Source organism: Coenobita brevimanus, chromosome 101, assembly GCF_032717465.1.
Source record: "Coenobita brevimanus isolate Jiangsu-jjx chromosome 101, ASM3271746v2, whole genome shotgun sequence".
Taxonomy (NCBI): domain Eukaryota; kingdom Metazoa; phylum Arthropoda; class Malacostraca; order Decapoda; family Coenobitidae; genus Coenobita; species Coenobita brevimanus.
The window spans coordinates 4,475,962-4,496,138 of record NC_137054.1 but is presented as its reverse complement, the minus strand read 5'-3'; the positions used below and the strand labels follow the sequence as shown (position 1 = coordinate 4,496,138).

At 41.2% G+C, this 20,177-nt stretch overlaps 1 protein-coding gene across 1 annotated transcript in view; it reads left to right on the top strand.

The window, feature by feature from the left end:
* Positions 1-4,986: 4,986 nt before the first annotated feature.
* Positions 4,987-20,177, top strand: part of LOC145414826 (endoplasmic reticulum disulfide reductase DNAJC10-like) — a 33,283-nt gene continuing 18,092 nt past the window's right edge. The window contains exons 1-9 of the mRNA XM_080284246.1: positions 4,987-5,139; positions 6,244-6,362; positions 7,741-7,838; positions 9,660-9,871; positions 12,416-12,631; positions 14,514-14,729; positions 16,531-16,617; positions 17,224-17,370; positions 19,082-19,313. Coding sequence (XP_080140372.1) covers positions 4,987-5,139; positions 6,244-6,362; positions 7,741-7,838; positions 9,660-9,871; positions 12,416-12,631; positions 14,514-14,729; positions 16,531-16,617; positions 17,224-17,370; positions 19,082-19,313 — 1,480 coding nt within the window. The remainder of the gene's footprint in view (positions 5,140-6,243; positions 6,363-7,740; positions 7,839-9,659; positions 9,872-12,415; positions 12,632-14,513; positions 14,730-16,530; positions 16,618-17,223; positions 17,371-19,081; positions 19,314-20,177) is intronic.

Sequence of the window (20,177 nt, the reverse complement as noted above, 5' to 3'; positions counted from 1 at the left end):
GGGAGAATGAAGAAAGGGGCATTAGGAACAAGGTGGAAAGATGAACTATATTAGGTCTGTTTTCATCTGACGAAACTGAACCACTCCAACCACTTGGAAACTAAGTCATAACTGCACAGAATTTGATGAGCCTCAGTCATGGGGTGGGAATTAGTCTCTTTGGTTACTAATCAAATTCACCCTCCGGTCTAATTACACTTGATCATCGACTGAACTGAAATGGGTTACGGATCGTCGTCAAGGTAGAAATAACGCTCCAGTGTGAGTTTCAAGTGTGAGCCCAGATACACAAACGAACTTAGTCAATTTCTTTGCATTCTTGGGCGGATCAGACTGGTGGACTCATTTTGTTTCCTCCTAGTCTCTGTTCATTCAGCAACGTAACTGTGAAAGTGGATGCAAAACGACTACTGGGAATCGTATTCACAGAAGATTTGCGACTTAGCACACATTGATTTTCTGCCGTAACATTAAACCTATTGCGATTGACGAGCATGGATTTGAGCTTTCATCTTGGATTTTGTATTGTAATCGTGCAGAATCTTCTTTTGTCTCTTAAATTCCACAAAAGCAAATTCAAGTGACGAAAGAAAAACAAAATCGTAAGTTACTTTGTTTTGCAGGAAGGCCAAGGACTGAAATGTGCAGAGCTGTTTCATATCTACTTCGTCCACTATCTTTTCCCTTACTGCCATTATCTTTCTCTGCCTTAGTGCCATACGAGTAAAGGGTAAGTTCTGCACTGCAGCAACCTATGGCGTTGTTTTATACTCTTGGCTAAATGTACCCCATATAATTCGTTGAACCAGGCAGAAAAAAATCATAATCCATATATGTTTTTGTATTATATATAAGCTACGAGTGCGGATGTTTCAATATGGCTGCCGAAGCCATACGCTCGCGACGGAGATAACCTCTCCAAACTATAGCTCAGTGGACCCAGATCATGTATGTGCAGAAAAGCTTAATAAAACCTCTCCCAGCTTTAGAATGTAAACCAACAGAGAGTAGTGAGAATCTGTGAAAGCTAAAGCTTAGGTCACACATTCCCGATCTGAACCACGATCTATCCCGACTAATCATAGCCCCCAAAATCGTGGGTGGCAGTGAGATAAGCTCCACGACCCATCCCGACCTCCACGATCACAACGACGGCCCCACGACCTTGACCCGACCCACCACGATTTCCCAAATCGTAGCTAATCGTGATCCAAATTATGGTCCCCGATTGCCCAGGATTTACCACGATTCATGCCAAGGCCCACAATTGCTTCCCAGTTAAAAGGATAATTGATCTACGGTTGACCTACGTGAGTTACTACTTGAAAAGAATTGTGGTGGCTTCAAGCCCCTGTCACACCTTCACGACTTGGACCATGATTAGCAACGATTTGGGAAATCGAGCTGGGTCAGGATCAAGGTCGTGGCGCAGTCGTTGTGAATCGTAGAAATCTGGATGGATCGTGGTAAGTCGGGAGAGGGCTACAACTATTTTGAAAGGTTCAAAATTGTTGTGGAGTCGCCACGAATTTTTCAAATCGTACAGTACTCTCCCAGTGAGAACAGATCTGAGTTACGATGAAATTCTCTATAGCAAGTATAGGCTTATATACACAGGAAGAGCAAGACTCTAAGACAAATGCCATAGTCTCATTTCTTTGTCATTCCTGGGAAAAGAAAACTGAGTTACGACAGTTAAGTGATGAAGTTTGTTAGTAAATACGGACCCAAATTCAGTTACGTCTACGTCTCCTCAGGCCATTTAACATTCTCATGACCGGGGCAACCCTAGTATTGTTATCCAGCTAACACCATGAGATTTTCATTGAGCTGAGAGTGAGCCATAGCAGCCTGAGGATGTTCATACGGGTGACATTGTCCCTTCCGTAATCAGGATACGTGTAGTATTCTATTCAGACGATTTCATTAGTCTGAGAGCAAGTCATAGCCATACAGTGATAGTGACCTTTCACAAGTTCGCGTTCACAGTCATCAAACCCGCAACAAATAAGTAATTCAGCATTTCAACGCAACATAGTCTCTTCTTTATAACCTTAATCACAAGGAACTTTAGATTTCACTCTGTAGCCACGTATTATTTTTGGAAAACTATCTACTCGTACATAAAGAGTCTTAATTTCACATTACCGTAAGCTGTTCATATAGAAGAAATCAAACCCACATACTGATACTGTGTAATACTATGTTAACTGTGAAGATGCATAAACGTACGGTCGAAATTCCTAACAAAAACAATTTCGGTACATGGGTATAATCCAGTCGACTTACACAAAGCCTCTGTGGCAAATATTTAGCTGCCCTCCTTCTTATTGGGTGTCACATGTAGGCTGGTTGGTGAGGGAGGTGGGATGGTATGGTGTGGAATGGGATATGGAGTAGTGTGATGTGGTGTTAGAGGCAGGATGGCGTGGGGTGGAGTGAGATATGGAGTAGTGTGATGTGGTGTTAGAGGCAGGATGGTGTGGTGTGAAGTGAGATATGGAGTAATGTGATGTGGTGTTAGAGGCAGGATGGTGTGATGTGAGAGGTATGTTGGTGTGGTGTGAGAGGTATGACTGTGTGGAGTGGGAGGTAGGATGGTGTGGTATGGAAGGTAAGATGGTGTGGTGTGATGCGGAATGGGAAATGGTGTGGTGTGGGAGGTAGAATGGTGTGGTGTGAGAGACATGAGAGTGTGGTGTGGGAGGAAGGATGTGTGGTGTGAGAAGTGAGGTAATGTTATGTGGGAGATAGAACAATGTTGTTTGGTGTGGGCGGTAGGATGGGGTGGTGTAACAATGTGGTGTTAATGGCAGGAAAGGACAGTGCGGAATGGGATTTAGGATGATGTGTGGTGTGGGAGATGGAATGGTATTAGGCTACGTGTTGTGGGAGATGGAATGGTATTACATGGTGTGGGAGGTGGAATGGTATAATGTGGTGTGGGAAGTGGAATGGTATTATGTGGTGTGGGAGATGGAATGGTATTATGTGGTGTGGGAGATGGAATGGTATAATATGATATGGGAGGTGCAATGGTATACTGTGGTGTGGAAGATGGAATGGTATAATGTGATGTGGGAGGTGGAAATGTCTAACGCTGTGTGGGGGGTGGAATGATATAATGTGGTGTGGGAGGTGGAGCTATCCAGTGTGAAGTGGGAAGTGGAACTGTCTAGCGCGGTGAGGAAGGTGGAGTGGTCTAACATGGTATTTGAGGTGGAATAGGATAACCTGATGCAGGAGGTGAAATAGTCGACGAGAAGTGGAATTATACAGTGAGAGAACAGAAGAAGAAAGATAACGTCAGTGTGCCAGTTAACCCTTACTATGCAGTTAATGTATTAGAGTAAGAATAAACCACGCCATTATGATAAAAACAGTAAACAGGGCTTTCTCAGCATCAAACCATCCACCTAAAACAATATAAATATGTGAAAATTAAGGGTCTCCATGAAATTCGGACAAATCAGCATGGAATCTTAGTGGAAAGTACGAAATGGGAACATTTTCTACATAGTGGAGCCTGGAATAAAATGATAATAGTAATTTTGTTACGTATACAGACATCTTGCACACAAACACTGCCACTCACCTCAGTGCCTTCCATACCTGTACTACTCTGTTCCACGGGTTATTTGTCCCTTAGGATCTGTAAAATACAGATTGAATAGGGATTTCAGAATGTCTTTTAGTAGAAGTTGCCTGATAGTATCAGGTCTGAGCAACCTAGCATCTTTGATTCATGCTTCTTTTATTTATTCATTTACATTTACAAGCTTGAAATTTAAAAGTCCCGCCGAGTTTCTTTGCGTACAGTGCAGAGCGCAGGCTGATGACAATATCCTAAGGTAATAAAGTAATAAATATAACAGTAATTAATTCTGGATAATGTTCATGGCACATTTGACACGATTAACATTATATTAGATCTAGTAACGTTTTCTAGATATGTGCGTTGAGTCATCAAACTGTGCGAGTGATGAATCACAACAAAGGTTATAGGTACACAAACAGACACGCTGTCAGTGCGGCCGTGGGAGGTCTATCTTGCTGTGTGTGCGGGTGTGGGCTTACTTAACCTTTACCAGTGTAAGTACTACTTACCATTGATTAGATCTAACATTAATTCAAGCCATTTCTATGTGCAGTTTCGTCATTATTGGTGATTGTACGTGTAAAGAGGTTTAAGTAAATAACGAAGGACCTATAAATCCCGTATCCTTCACTCGGTGTACGCCCACGCTTTGCGAGATACAGTTAACTTAGCCCTCTAGTTATCATGAGAGTTAGTGCATGTACTCCAGTTCTTGCAAAAGTGAACATATATTCAGCACGGTGTTTCATGTTTTCATTGTGTTAAGGTGATTAAGGGTAATAATTTAGTTCCGCTCCTGGTAGGCTAGTATGTACAGTACTTCCATCCCACCACGGGGAAAATTTTCCTTTATGCTCATGTTAGCCAGAAATAATTCCCAGTAAATCCAGTTCACAGGCTTGCACTTGATTTGTAGCTTTAATAACTTTTTGGGACAAACTGCGGGAGAACTCCCATTAACAAATGAAGAAAATTATATGACGGATTGTCTTTTGTAATTGCCAGTTCATTTATAGCACACAGATTCCGCAGAAATATCATTAATGTTACTAAAGTGTATATAATTCATTCATGATGCCCAAATTCTGGAAAATAACACTGTTCTGGCTGTTATAATTGTTCACATCTCAGGTATAAACTTTAGCTTAGTTGTACAGTGCAGCACTTAATTTCTAGAATGTTCCCCACATCACATATAAAACAGTACCCTAATCCTACTAGCACAATACTTTATTGCCCTATTTTATAACACTGTTCTGGCTGTTATAATTGTTGTATTGGTCTGCTCGCCTCATAAGGGACAAATACCAGTAGCTGTATTTTTATATTCAGTTGATTATGTGCCATATAAAAAAGAGTCACATGGATTTTCTTTCAGGGTAACCAAGATGCTGGCCCGGTGTATTCTCCTGTGGTTGGTGGCAGTGGTGCTCGCTGAAGACTTCTATGAGATGCTAGGAGTCAACAAGCGTGCCAGTCAGAAAGAAATCCGAAAAGCATTCAAGGAAAAAGCACTTACGCATCACCCAGATAAGAACACTGTAAGCTAATTTTTTTTCTAGTACAGGTATAGAGTAAATGGTACTGATAGTATTATTCAGGGTTCAGACTTCATGACAGGAACCCCTTTAGACACTGGATTATTATTATTATTATTGTTATCATCATCCATCCATCCATCCATCCATCATCTAATCCTCTGTCTCCCCATGAGGAGCGTAGGAACCCGGGGCTAGGCAAGTTGGTCCTGACATTTAAGATGAGGAAAGTTTTACTGTGAAGTTTTGCAGCATCTGAGGGAGAACATCTGCTGCAAACATCCAGAACAGTGGAAGAACAAGGACTGGGTCCTGCATCATGACAACGCCCCTGCCCACACATCATTGTTGTCTGGCAGTATCTGGCTTCTACTAACATGGTAGTCATTCCCCACCCACCCTATTCGCCTGACTTTGTCCCCTGTGACATTTTCCATGTTTCCCAAGCTGAAATTACAACTGGAAGGGTGTCAGTTTGACTTGATTGAGGAGATCCAGACAGAATCGCAGGAAGTGCTCAAGACGATCGCTCCTGAAACCTTCCAGGGATGCATGGACTTGTTCAAAAAAACGCTGGGACCACTGTTACACGCCAGAGGGACTACTTCGAAGGTGACAGTGAGAACTAGGTGGTATGGTAACTTATTTTCCTACAGTACGCAAATTACTGGAACTTTTGGGTAGCACCTTGTATAGCTTACAAACTTCCTTGTATGCTTTTCCTTATACAGTCGCTTCATATGTGATATAATACCATATCGCTGTGCATTGTTTGGATACTTGTGTTTGCCAGGTGTTTCAAGTTATCTTTTTCACATCACCAGTTTCATTCTTACAGTCCATGGAAGAAGTTCAGAAGTTCATTATGTTGAATAGACAAGTTGTTTTTTACTAGGGTGAATATTTGTCGATGCAATTTTCTTTTTTAATGCTTTCATTTGCTGTGCCATCAAAAGTAAGTTAATATCAGAACAGTTTATTCAGTTTAGGAAGAACCTCATTTACTCAGGAGACTGTGGTACATGTGCTGTGCAGTACTTTGCATGTTTTTGCATGTACTAAGAAGGTATTACTGTATCATTACATGATTCCCTCAAATTCTTACAGGATGATCCTGATGCTCATGAGAAATTTGTGAAGATCAGTCGAGCATATGAGGTGCTGAAGGATGAAGAACTGAGGAAGAAGTATGACCTGTATGGTGAGGATGGCCTGGATGAAAGCAAGTAAGGCTCAAGGATGTACTGTAGTATAAAATGTAGTACCCGGTAATTGTACAATATTGTGTATAGCAGTGTACACATACTTACATGTACACGAAATACTGTATTTAGTCATGGACAATTCACAGGACAAGCCTCAGCCAGCTTGATTTATCCTGTTGTTGAACCTAAGTTGCCATATCCTGCTACCAATAAACCTTCCTTTTTACTTTTAGTACCGGTATAATTCCTCTCCTTTTTTGTATCGGAAGCCGCTCTTATTTGATTCCCTTACATTCAGATGAAAGTCTGTTTACTAAAACATTGCACTGGATTCTTTTCATTGTTACAGACAGCACTCGGCAACTAAAAAGGTTAACATATGGTTGTGAAACCTTGCCATGAGTTTTAAAAGCTTGAGTTTGAGAGCTGTGAAAATGGGGTTGTTGAGGAATACTCTACATGGGGTTGCGTTGATTAGGTAGGATAAGAAATGCAGTTTAGTCATGAAGAATGTTCCGGGAAAGTAGTTTGTTGATCAAAGGGTAAAAGAAAGTGGACTTGGATGGTATGACCATAAAGGGAGAATGATTGTGAACAGCATAAAGAAAATTATATAAGTGAATTGAATTTAAAAGTGGGAGGGGTCATGTAAGGCTGTGAAGAAAATGATTGGTTGTGATAATTTAATGTTCTGGTATGAGAAGGGAATCTGTAGAAGTTTAGAAAGCAAATGAATGAATGCAGAATAGAAGTGGATGAATGAAGTACTGTATGAATATGCACATGTCATGGTTATGCTTTGGAGGAATAGCTTTATCCCACAGGAGCTGAAAAATTGCATGTAGGAAGATAAAAACAAAATACTGAGCATTTGTAGTTTGCTTGTGAGGTGGCAAACAGGATTTTGAAGGCTTGAATGATGAGTGGATGGATGTTTGACTATTTCTTGAGGTGCTGTACATACAATAGTTCTTTTACTTTCATGGGTTCTTTTCTTTGTTTCTACAGTAGATCCTATATATTCCATTCATGTTTTAGTTGGTAGTAAGATGGTGATGTTGATGACAGTGGTTTTTATATTCCGTGCTTATACAAAAAGACCTAAATTGTGCAGGAGTGAGGGGTCATGGAAGTTAAACTTTGTGTTCTGTAGCAACATAGTTATCTCTCTAGTATTACTCGGTATACTTAACAGCCTGGTAGTTCCTATGGCACTGGAGGAAGAAAAGTGTAGCTGCCACCTGGAACTTTTTATTTCCTGTGGTTATTCGGATTAATGATCTCAAAAGAATTGTATATAACTTACTCTGGAAAGTTTTTTTTTTTTTGGTAAATTGGGTTAGGATTATGATTCTCTCTCTCTTACGAGTATGTAGTTTAATGTTCACTGTTTCTTCAGATCTGGACGGCAGTACCATTCCTGGAATTACTACCATGACAATTTTGGAATATATGACGATGACCCTGAAATAATCACACTCAACATGGCAGACTTTGGTAAGGCCATATATATATAAAGCTTTTAAATACTGTACAGTGTATTATAAAATAGTCGTATTAAATGTACAGGTTAGCGTGTGAGAGGTGGTTGCAATTTATTGTTCATGTAGTACCATTCAGAGGTGTTTGAATGGTCACTTACCTAAAGTATCTGGACTGATTAACATACCTGCAAATCTCTACTCCTGATTTGAAGGTAATAAAGATTAGATGATGAATGTGTTGGATAAAGTAGTTTTTGTAAGGAACAGTAGTTTGACAGAAAAGAGAAAACTTTTCCTGGTAAGCTCCACGTGAATCTTAAATTCTTTGTTGGATTGTCCTACACTTGTTTCATGTAGCTTTGCAAAGGTGTGTGCAGGGAGGATTCCTACTCTGCATTTTCCTGCTTGTGTATGTACGAGGTCTGTTCAGAAAGTATTTGACCTCATTTTTTTTCTCACCAACTAGTCGGAGGATAGGGGCAAGGTTTTGTGTAGCGCAGTGCAGGACTTTCGTGTGCATACGTGATTAATGCCAGCCACCATGATTAACTTAGTGGCTGTCATTCGGCTTCTGTTCATGGTCGTGCACCTTATTCTTGTCACGTTCCTGCGCTCGTTGCGATGACCAGAAAAGTTGAATATTGTTACTGCATCAAATTTTGCCAGAAACTACGTGATACCCAAACTGAAACTATCATAAAGATCCAGCAAGTTTGGGGCAATGATGCCATGGGGGTAACACAAATAAAGGGGTGGTACAATTTCTTAAAAAATGGCTGAATATCATTCGAGAGTGATCCACGTCCTGAGAGGCCATCAACAAGCAGGAGTGCTGAAGTAGACTGTGCTTTGGTCATGAGAAATTGTCAGTTGACTGCCAGAGAAATTCCTATGAAATTGGAATCAACAATGGATCAGCACAGGAAATTTTAACTGTTGATTTGGGTATGCGAAGAGTTGCCAGGTTCATTTTAAAACTCCTTTCATGTGAACAACAAGCTCTGCACATGAATATTGTTCAAGAAGTGTTTGAGTGTGCAAATCGCAATCCAGACTTTCTGAAGGCTGTTATTGCTGGAAATTGGACTTGGGTGTACGGGTACCCAGAAGCCAAAGCATTGTTGTTCCAGTGGAAGCATGCAGGGTTGCCTTGGCCAAAAAGGCATGACAGGTCTGCAGCAAGGTGCAGTGCATGTCAACAGTTTTTTCAACTACCATGGTTTTGTGCATCACGAATACGCACCAGGTCAGACTGTCAACAAACATTACTACAGTACCTCAATGTTAATCATCATCTTTGTGATGCAGTGTGGCGGACGAGACCAGACCTTTGGAAAGCAGCAATTTGGAAGCTGCACCGTGATAACGCCCCTACCCATTCTTCTCAACTGATTTAGGAATACTTGGCCTGACACAGTATCTCACAGGTCTGGCAGGTTCCCCATTCACCAGACATAGCTCCATGTAACATTTAGTTTTTCTTCAAGCTCAGAGCTCCACTGAAGGTTCCCTGTTTGAGACGAGGGAAGAGATCATGATGAGTACGATGAAGCACCTGCAGGAGATACCGAAAACCGACTTTGAAAAAATTTTCAGTCCATGGAAAGAACACTGGGCTACGTGTGTTAAGTCAGACGGGGCCTACTTTGAGGGGGATTAGGTGTCCTAGCTCTACAGGTTAGCTGTTTATTTTTTTAGAGCCCAAGGTCAGATACTTTCTGAATAGACCTCGTGTATTTCCTCCGCTGCCAGTGAGTATGTTTCTCAGTTTTTGTCACCTTTCAGTTATTCAGTCATCATTATACCAGTCCACTATGCTCTTCCACCCTGCCAGAACTGAGTGTGACAGGCTCCAGTGATGTATGGTTCATCAACTTCTATCACCCAATGTGCTCTCACTGCCATACTTTGGCTCCTGAGTGGCGTCGTGTGGCCCGAGAGTTGGCTGGAGTCATCAGAATTGGGGCAGTCAACTGTGATGATGACTACCACCTCTGTATCAACCAGGGCATTCAGTCCTATCCCACCCTGCTCTCCTATCCAGGGGTGAGTCCCAAGAAGGTGTTGGATAGCAGTTGTATCCCCAGTGTATGTCCTATCCTTCTCATGTTCTGTACATCAGTGAGTTCTTTGTTTTGCCAGTATTCCTGGTTTAGAATGTGTATTCTGAAGATTTTTCTGTGGTTATTGCTTTTCATCCCTTAAATACTGTATGATGATGCTTTTTTTTTAATTCTGGCCACCAAACCAGATTAACAGGTTAATGAAGGCCATACATAACCCCTCCAGTTGAAATCATATGGAGGGAGGAAGAATGAAATGTAAAAGATGCTTCTGGTACCATATTATGAAGTTAAAAGATTTTTTCCTCTCTCTCTCTACATTTACTCTCATGCCTTAGGAGTAAATGTAGAGAAGTTAGTAAAGGGATGGTTATTGAGAGAGACAGTGACTCCCAGTGTGATGTTTGTGAATGGAGAGAGACTAGAATTGATGAGAGAGTTCAAATACCCATGTACAGTTATAGAAAAGGAGGCAAATGTGCAGAAGAAGTGGAAAGTAGAGTGACACAAGGAAGGAAAGTAGCTGGTGCAATGAAGGGCTTGATAAGAAACGGAGGCTAGAGTGTTGCAGCTGCACAAGGCTTACATGAAGAAATTTTAGTGCCAGCTTTAACAAATGAATATGAGGCTATGGTGTGGCATGAAAATGAAAAGCCAGAATTGAGAACAGTGGAGATGGGACTGCTGAGGAATGTATGTCGAGTACAGAGAATGGATAGGATACGAAATACAGTAATTTTCCCAATATCCGACGTAATACAGCAAAAGGCATGTCCGGGAAGGAAGTGGGTTTGTCTGGATACTGGGACCCTGCCTCCTGGACTGGTACTTATGGACCCTAACCCAGCCTAACTTCAGAAGACCACATACATAACTCCCTACCGGACATGCATAGCACCTATTTAAGGCCCTGTTCACATGAATGAATAAGGGACAGAAAGCATGAAATAAATGAAAAGGAACCAGAGAATGAGGATTTAGAGGTGAGTATGGAAAATGTTTAGCAGTATTCAGGGTACTTACAATAAGTCTGTGGCCGTCGTGTTAAATTTCTGCCTCCTCTTAGACTCTGACAGTAATAAGGTACACCTGAAACACCTACAGGAATCCAGTGTTGCACAGCACTTAATCATTTGCACTCTGAATTCTAATTTCTTAACACTACACATTCTTTTCTCACTTGCGATCTACTGTACTTGACTCTCATCACTGTTGCACTCTGCACTGAAGCCTTTGCACTCTGAATTCTCATTTCTTAACACTGCGCATTCTTTTCTCACTTGCGTCCTGCTGTACTTGACTCTCTTCACTGTTGCACTCTGCATTGAAGCCTTTGCACTCTAAATTCTAATTTCTTAACACTGTGCATTCTTTTCTCACTTGCACTCTACAGTACTTGATTCTCACCATTCTTGCACTCTGCACTGAAGTCTTTGCAATCTGAATTCTAATTTCTTAACACTGCACATCATGTTCTTTACACTGCACAACACTGTAAATTCCATTGTGGTCTAGTGGCGAGTTTTTGCTGTTTATTCACTGTCAGAGTCCGAGAGTAGGTGTTGCATGTGGCTGAGGGGTGCGTTGCTGGGACATGGTGATGGACTACCCACTGCAGCCGACTCTGAAGACAGGTGCACACAAGGAAGAGGCAGCAGAGGAGCAAGAGGGTCTGCAGGAGGTAGGGCACCACCACAAAAGCGAGCATGTGGGCGGCCATGGTGAGGAGTGTGCACTCATGACAATGAATGAGCAGGAAATAGGGAGGAGGCAGCGTCACCCTGCCGGACATCGGCGGAACTACACAGCAAAACACAGCTGGTCCACGCTGCGTGCCAAGTTCAAATTACGGGTGGAAAAAATTCAGATTTTTTTTTTGGGGGGGGGGGGTTCTAAAGGCCCAGGCCCAAAATGTCCGGGTGGTGGGGTGTCTGGTTATTGGGCATCCGGATATGAAAGGGATTACTGTAATGTGATTCGTGAAAGATATCGATACGGACACCAGAATCGAAGCGAGTGTACTGAGATGGTATGGTTGTGTGGAGAGAATGGATAACAAAAGAGTGGTGAAAAAGGTATATCTGAGCGAATTTGAAGGACAGAGGAGGTGAGGCAGGCCAAGGAGAAGGTGGAGGGATATGGTGGATGAGTGTGTGAGGGAGAGAGGTATGAAAGTCATTGAGGCTAGGGGACTGACAAGAGATCGAGCTGGCTGGATGAATATTGTGAGGAGAAGCGCATGATCAGGGATTTGGCATCCCTTTTTAACATGACAGCGTTTGGATTGACTCTGTCGGGTATGTTTTTGTGAAGCTACAGAATGTGGTGAATGTTTTGGGAGTATTAGATACAGCCAGGAGTCCCGGGGCTTGAGTTATGAGTGAATGGAAGCATGGCCCATGGGATTGGGCAGATTTGGGCTGTCTGGACATTGCTACTCCTCACTCTGCCTTAGAGTTGGAAAGGAGGTGCAGATGATGATGATGATGATGATGATGTTTATGATGATATGATCTTTTTCTGGCAGAGAGTACGGTACACTCGTGAGAAGACTCATGAGCAGCTGGTAACCCATGCCCTGCGTTTAGTGCCTTCCCACCCCATCCGCCTTACCCCCAGCCGTCTGAATGAATTGGCACAAGGTGGGGAGGAGGGTGAAACTCCATGCCTCCTCATGCTTCACTCAGATGCTTATCAGTCGGAGGAACTTTGGACCACCAGGGTGAAGCTCAGTGCCATCTTGGTGAGTGATTTATCAAGATTCATTGTAGGTTCAGGAGGATGGGATAGAAAGTGTTTGTTTTTATTGACAGTGACCACTACAATATGTGTCATTTAATAAAGAATAAGTGTTGGAGAGGGAACCCTTCATGCAGTGACACCATTACAGTATTACTGAGAGTTAAAAATGAAAAGTAAGAGCAGTGGACAGAGATTTATGAGGAGCGCATTGTATAAGAAATGTTGTACAGTAAATCCTTGCTATAACTAACCCCGATTTATCAGATATTGGATTTACACTAATGACATTGTGAGGCTCACTGGTTTCATCTGCTATAATGAACAGAGTCTGTTGAATGGGGCACAGTGGGTCTCAGTAATGTGTTTCCAACCTTTTTTACTTCATCTTAGGCAGAAACTGCCCTCTCCCCATCACCCCATCATCATTGCCGAGTTATAGTAATAGACTATAGTAGTACTGTACTATTTATGAAGAATTACTGTGACATTTGACAAGGATGTGAAATAAGCTGCAAAAGGGCAAAAGTATGGGTCTGGGTCAGGTTAGTGTAGAATGAGTATAGTTTACATTTTAGTACTACAGTAGAATATGCTATTGTACTTCTTTATTTTCAAACATTCTTGAAATCTCACCCTGGGGGGGCCATTTGATATAATGAGCCTGGCTTTCCCCTGGTTACTGTAGTTCATAATATTGATGGTCTTCTGTAATGTGATTATCAAAAGATGGAATAAAGTATGTTGATAATAGGGCTGAAGAGAGCGTAAAGTTTGTATGGTCACATAGAGACAATGGATGTAGAGAAGATCATGGAAAGAGTGCGGTATATGTAAGTAAGTTTGAAGGTGGAAGGAGGGACAGTAGGCTAAGAAGAAGGTGGATGGATAAGGTAAGGAAGTTGTAAGGAAACAAGATATGAAAGTTGATGCACCTAGAGAACTGACAGGAGATTGAGTTAGTTGGATGATTTATATGTAGCCCTTACTTGATAGTTTATGTGGAATGCATTTTTTAAATATTAATGCGAAACAGCATGTGCAGATGGTTAGGCCTGTGAGATGAAGCAGTATTTCCAAGGGCTTGAATGATGTATGAATAAATGTATGGTCCATTTCAGTGGGCCTGCTGTTGATACTCCTTCCACTTTCATAATTGTTCCTTCCTTGTTTTCTGGATAATTCTTTTGCCCCATCCTTAGGTGAGAAAAAGAGATTAGGATGTTTAATTTAGTGCTGCTCTCATGTGCCTGCCCTTTCCTCTCTTCCATCTTTCCTTCCTTCCTCTTCTGTCTTTCTTTCCTTCATTCATTCCTTTTCCTTCTGTCTGCTGGTGACTCCACACTGAGTGATAAGCCACTGGGTGGTAACCATATAACCAAATTATGGCACCTGGTGGTTAAGTGGGTAATTAAGGCACTCCATTCGGATTGAGCCAGTGCAGGTTTATATCCAAGGGGTGGGTGGGGTTTACTGCTCACGTAATGCCACTCAGGGATGAGTGAGGCTAGTCACTCTCATCTTAAACATCAGGACCAACTTGCCTAGCCCTGGGCTCCTACACTCCTCTTGGGATGACAGGATTAAATGATGGTGATGAGGATGAGGATGAGGATAGCTGCAGTCTGAGACTCACATTAGGTTTAGGCATTAGACAGCAGATAGAGACTGGTAGTTAAAAGTATATTCAAGTTCAGCTGAATAATCCTATGTATTTTTCCTCTGTTTCTGGAGATTTTTGAAATGTAATGTTGGATTGCAACTTAGCAATTAAGGATATAATGCAGTCCAGTGTAATTATTCCCATGTTATTTTGCTTAACTTTTGTAGAACTTTGGAATGTGATGATTTCCTCTGCCACCATCATACGTGCATACCCCATACAGGATGGCTTGGCAACAGTCGCCTATGTCGAGTGCCACCTCCATCCCTCCATCTGCCTCACTCTGGACTCTGATTCAGGGGTGCAGTATTTCCCAGCAGCCAGACAAATCAAATCAGAGCCAGGCATTAAGATTGAGGGCTGGGAGGCTCAGGAGATAGCAGCACAGGTTTTGAAACTTTTGCCTGAGATGCATTTGCTGGATGAGGAAGATTACAAGGTAGGTAAATGTTTTATACAGTAAAGCCCCCCCGTCTGGATACAAGAGTTCATCATGCATGGAATCTCCTTGCACAACCCTTAAAGATATATATATACAGTATATTTTGTGTGGAAAAAGTATGCTGCTTGTTTAGTGGTCCTTGGCAGTGGGGTACCTGACAGTTGAAGCTGTGCACATGATTCGTTTTCACCAGTTTTTATTCCCAGAAGCCTCTTCAGTGCCAGTGTCTTATGTCTTCTTTACCTCTGTACAGTTGACTATGTCCTCTGGTAGCATATCTGTAGTCGAGGTGGGCTGATAAGGGTTTTTAGCAGGCATGTTGATTTTTTTTTTTCACTTCTGATTTTACCACTACACAGTTGGCTGTGCCCTTAGAGAACTTATAAGTAGTCTAATTGGGGTCACAGGTGGCCCTTAGGAAGCATATCAATACCAGTAGTATAATTAGGGCCATAGAGGGCCCTTAGGATCCATATCAGTAGTCTGTTTGGGGTCATTTAGGATCTTTAGTACATTAGGCAAGTAGGGTCAGGCCAGAGGGTTGGTTGGCTTGGATCTCTGCATGCAAGGACACTGTACATGTGGCAGGTCCACTATATATGGACTGAAGGAAGAAGAAGATGAAGACTGAAGACTTATGCATGTCAGCTGCACAAGAGCCAAAAAGGCAGATGGTCAGTTTTTTTTACCTTAAGTCATAATCCTCTTTTACAATATGACAAGCAGCAGTTTAATTTACATCAAGTTACATGATTATACTGGCAGCTGAACAGGGATATAGAGGAAACAGACTTTGTCTAGGAGCCTGACCTGAACAAAGAATCAGACTCAGGTTTTTCCATTTGCATTCTGGCTGTGCTAATTATGACACCATTGACCTCCTGAAAGAATGGGGTAGGTGTTAGTTTTGTAGGGTTGGGCAGAGAAGACAGTATGTTTGAAGGTACAGAAGTTGATCTGTGAAATGAGTTTACTCCTGTGACTCAAGGGAGTCTCATGTAAGCTGAAGAGAATTGTCAAGTGTTAGCCAGAATAATTTCAATGTATGTCATTAGGCTCAAGGGGTTGGTGAAGATTGTCTCAAACTCTTTTGACTTAAGGATTTTCTGATAGGCTCGGTAAAATTTTTTGGACTTAGTCAAACTATGGCATTTAATACTTCACTTGGCTGAAGAGATGAATGAAAACAAAGTAGGCATAGTTATAAGGTGGTTCATGCCTTAACTCACTGGATCCAAGGAGTTTCCCCTGGCAGATCCAATCTCTGACATTAACCAGAATAAAATCTCTTATGTGCTTTCAGTGTATTAAAGAAGTTATTGATTATAGGATAAAGAACACAGAAAACTGTTATACCTGTGTAGCGTGAATGGATAAATTCATTTGAGAGGGACTGGAGAAGAATGAGATAACTTGACAAAGTGATAAAAGTTGAGATGCAAGAATATATTAGTCTTCAGTCATATGGCAGGAGTTATATTGCACATGAAAAACGTCTCTACTGAAAGAATCTTGATGGATGACCTGGATGGGTTAAAAAGGAACAGAGAGATCTATGAGGGACAGTTGAAACATCATGTTATGAATCAGATTGTAAGTTAAAAGCTTTCTGTAATGAATTTACATTCATGTCTGATTATATTGTTGAGAATGCTGTTGTCATTCCACAGCTTACTGTATATAGATTTTCATTAACTGATAATTTTTGCATTTTCAGTTCGTATTTGCAATATATTTAACAATTGTGTTTCTATGTGGCATGTACTTATACTTAATATTTCTCTTTACAATCGCAAAGAGCATCCGTCAGAGTCTGGCAGCCCAACGAACCAAGTCATCATGGCTCGTACAGTTCAGTGGACATAATGATGACGACAACTTTGAGGTCAGTCCTGCTGTCACTAGAGTGAAGGTTTTACATATCTCTGTTATAGAGTTCTTGTAATGCATTCACAGTTGATACTTTGTTTCTGTAACAAAGGAAAAAGAGATTGTAAGGTATTGTATGTCAGACATTTTCAGCTTTGAATTGTTAAATTATAGTAAAAGAATGGTCATAAATAAAGTGCCAATGAAAACTGAAGATTTAATTGGGTGAGCAAGATCATGTGTTAGTTTGGAAGAAGAATGTGGAATTATACATTAGAAAAACAGGGTATAGGAATTATTGAATAAATGAGAGAAATGTATGAGGAAAAAGTTGGGTCATTAATAGCTATTCCGTGGGGGAACGAAATGTTGAATATGATGTTTGTGAGACGTCATCTCAGTCCCATGCCTGCTGATGAGCCTGTTACGTTGTTAAAGTGGGTGTTGTTAAAACACATGCAATATCTAGATAATTGGATTATTTATCATCATCATCATCATAATATATGACATTGAGCTTCCTCCAAAGAACCTCTCAACAAGGAATAACCACAACATAGCTATCTCCAGATTGCTGTAGTGCTTTTGAATAATTCATGTGGTAGTCTTTTGATCTTTGCAGATTCGAAAGCTGCCAGCACTACTTACCTCTATCAACCTTGGGAGAGTTGAGTGCTCAGCCATGCAGCACCAGTGTGATGAATTATTCATTGCCAAGACACCAGCATTTGTACTTTTTAAGCCTGGTGGGGGATATGAAGTACATCAAGTGAGTATGGGATGTGCAGATAGAATAAGTGATAGTGAGTATGAAAGTCTGTTACATTCTCCCAAGTGAGAGGTCTGGTAATTTCTACCACCTTCTCAGATCAGTACATATTCGACTGCCCTCAAGTTCACATTTCATGGCCTGAGAGGGTTTAATATCTGGAAGCTGTCTGTACCTAGATTAGGTTTTCTTTTCTCCTAATCACTCCAGTTGAGGAGAAAAGATGACCGCATAAATTCTCTTTCACAGCTTCTGTTAGGCACGTGAAATATTTTTGGATTGAAACTCTTCATTTGACAATTCATCCTTGAACCGTGAGATATCCTTGTCCAACCTGCTTGTTACTTGTCTCTGACATCATGCCCATGAAACATTGTTTCTTGTGCTGTGGTTCATTGATACTTTGTGTGTGTGTGCATGTGCATGTGCCATGGCAGCTATTGCCCCATGTTCCTCCTTTGTGTTTTGCTGTTCCAATTGGTCCCTTGATCTCTGTTTTGAATTTTAAAGTATTTACAGTTATGTTGGTTAAGGAAAGTCATTCCATGTTTACTGTTATTTTAAAGTATTTACAGTTATGTTGGTTAAGGAAAGTCATTCCATGTTTACTGTTATTTTAAAGTATTTACAGTTATGTTGGTTAAGGAAAGTCATTCCATGTTTACTGTTCTTTCTTCATAGTTTCCTCTTAGTTTCTTCTCTTCTTCTTGTTTCCCTTTTTCCATTCTTTCCCATGTTTTACCTCCATGAACAGAGAGGGCTATGCATTCCTGATTTACTTACAGTTTTCCTTACCTTTATGGTTGCTTTTCCTGCTTGGGGGCTGTGGCCATACATCCACCCACAAACATAACCAAACACATACACACTACCGGTACACTTACAAAAGATGACCGTTAGTAGTTTGGGGCCAAATTGGGCAAGGTTTGGGGCCAAATAGAGCCCTTGCCCACCCAGCAATATCCATATATAATCAGAGACCCAGCTAAACAGAACAGAGTATGCTTGAGCAGACTACACTGTGGCCATCACCCAACACTCAGAACATACCAACACAGGATAGGTTACACTACAGGCAAGACATGTCCACATTGCCAGGCTGCCACACATACAGCGACACACGTATTTCCATACTTCACAGCACTGTCAGCAGACAGACAGATGCACAACATATCTGGGGTGGAGGATCTTTGGTTAGATCCGGGAAGGGTGATCTGTTTCCTCCGGTTTTCTGCCCCATTGATACCACAGGCAACCCATAACAACAGTAACCATTTTGGGTAGGAGAGATTTATTTATTTTTTTACACATCATTTTATGGACCAGGGAGGATGGATGATGTTCCATGGGCTTTTATACATCTACCCTGTTCCTCTCTTGGGATCCACTGTGTTTTCATTTCATTTATCACAAAGAAGTTTGGTTAATCATGATGGAATAGCAAATTATAGACCAAATAAGTGAGGACATTAAAAAAAAATGATACCATGCTTCCTTTTAAGGAATATCCATATTGAAGTTTGTCATGGTGCAGCTAATGTGTTCTTTGAATTAGTGCCACAATTTACATTCTAGGCAGATCATATTAAAAAAATGATTCATTATAAGTGAGTTGACTTGTTTGGAATAGGATAATGGCAATGCATTCATGCTTCTGTATGTAGTAATAGTAAATTTTTTCTTGGTTTCACATTCTTTACTCTCTTTCAAGGGTCGTCTGCAAGCCCAAGATATTGCAGTGTTTGCCCGTGAGGCAGCATCAGCACCCCGCTTCCGCATCTTGACTCCTCATGAGTTCCCAGCAGTCCTGGCAGAGGGAGAAAGTGGGGAGGGAAAACCGACATGGTTTGTTGACTTTTACGCCCCTTGGTGCCCTCCATGTATGAAACTTCTTCCCGAGTTTCGCAAGGCAAGCCGACTCGTCGACGCCCCAGTGAACTTTGGTTAGAAATGAATTGCTTAGCATTTAAAACTAGTAGCTAGTGTACATGACAATATGCAGCAGCAGATAAGAGGTACAGTATGTCTCCTCTGCATGGCAGCTAGCTTGATTGTTAGAAACTATTAAGTGGAGCTCCTTAGGATGCAGTACTGTATTTTTTAAATTTGTATGGTAGTATCAGTTTCATTTGAGAGAAGGACTGGATGTGGTGGAGTTTAATACTTAAGTGCAGTGATAGAAAAAGAGATGGAAATGGGGAAAGGGTGTTTTTTCCTATGAAGGCTGAGGTGTAGGTCGGGAGACTTGAGTGCAGAGCCTACAGAGGGATTGCATTAGAGTTTGTACCCAAGTTAGTGAGTGGGTATCAGATACTGTTATGATGTAGGTGTGGGTGTTAGACATTGGTATGATGAAAAGTGGGTAGTGAGACCAGTGGAAGTAAAACTGTTGAGTAATATATGTAAGATGCTAGAACAGGAGAAAAAATATTTATATCTTTGAGATAATTGGAGTATAGAAGTTTGTTAGTGATTAGAAGATTGTTTGCTTAGGTGGTGTGATTATATAGAGTGATTGGATGTGATTAGGTGGTGAAGAGAATATATGTGTGTGAGTTTAAAGGTAGAAGAATGTATAGATGGCCAAGATGTGATAATGGTAAATGAATAAATGAGAAAAGTGAGATATGAACAATAGGATGTACACAACTGGAGTGTGAAGATTCACATGGAGTACTGTATCCTTCCCTTAATCTTATAATCAAATACTGGAGAGGGATACAGTCATGTAGGAGCACAAAATTATACAAATTTGCCTAAACCCCCTCCCTGTCCCCAGAAGTGTTGATGGCCTGCAGAAGGGCAGG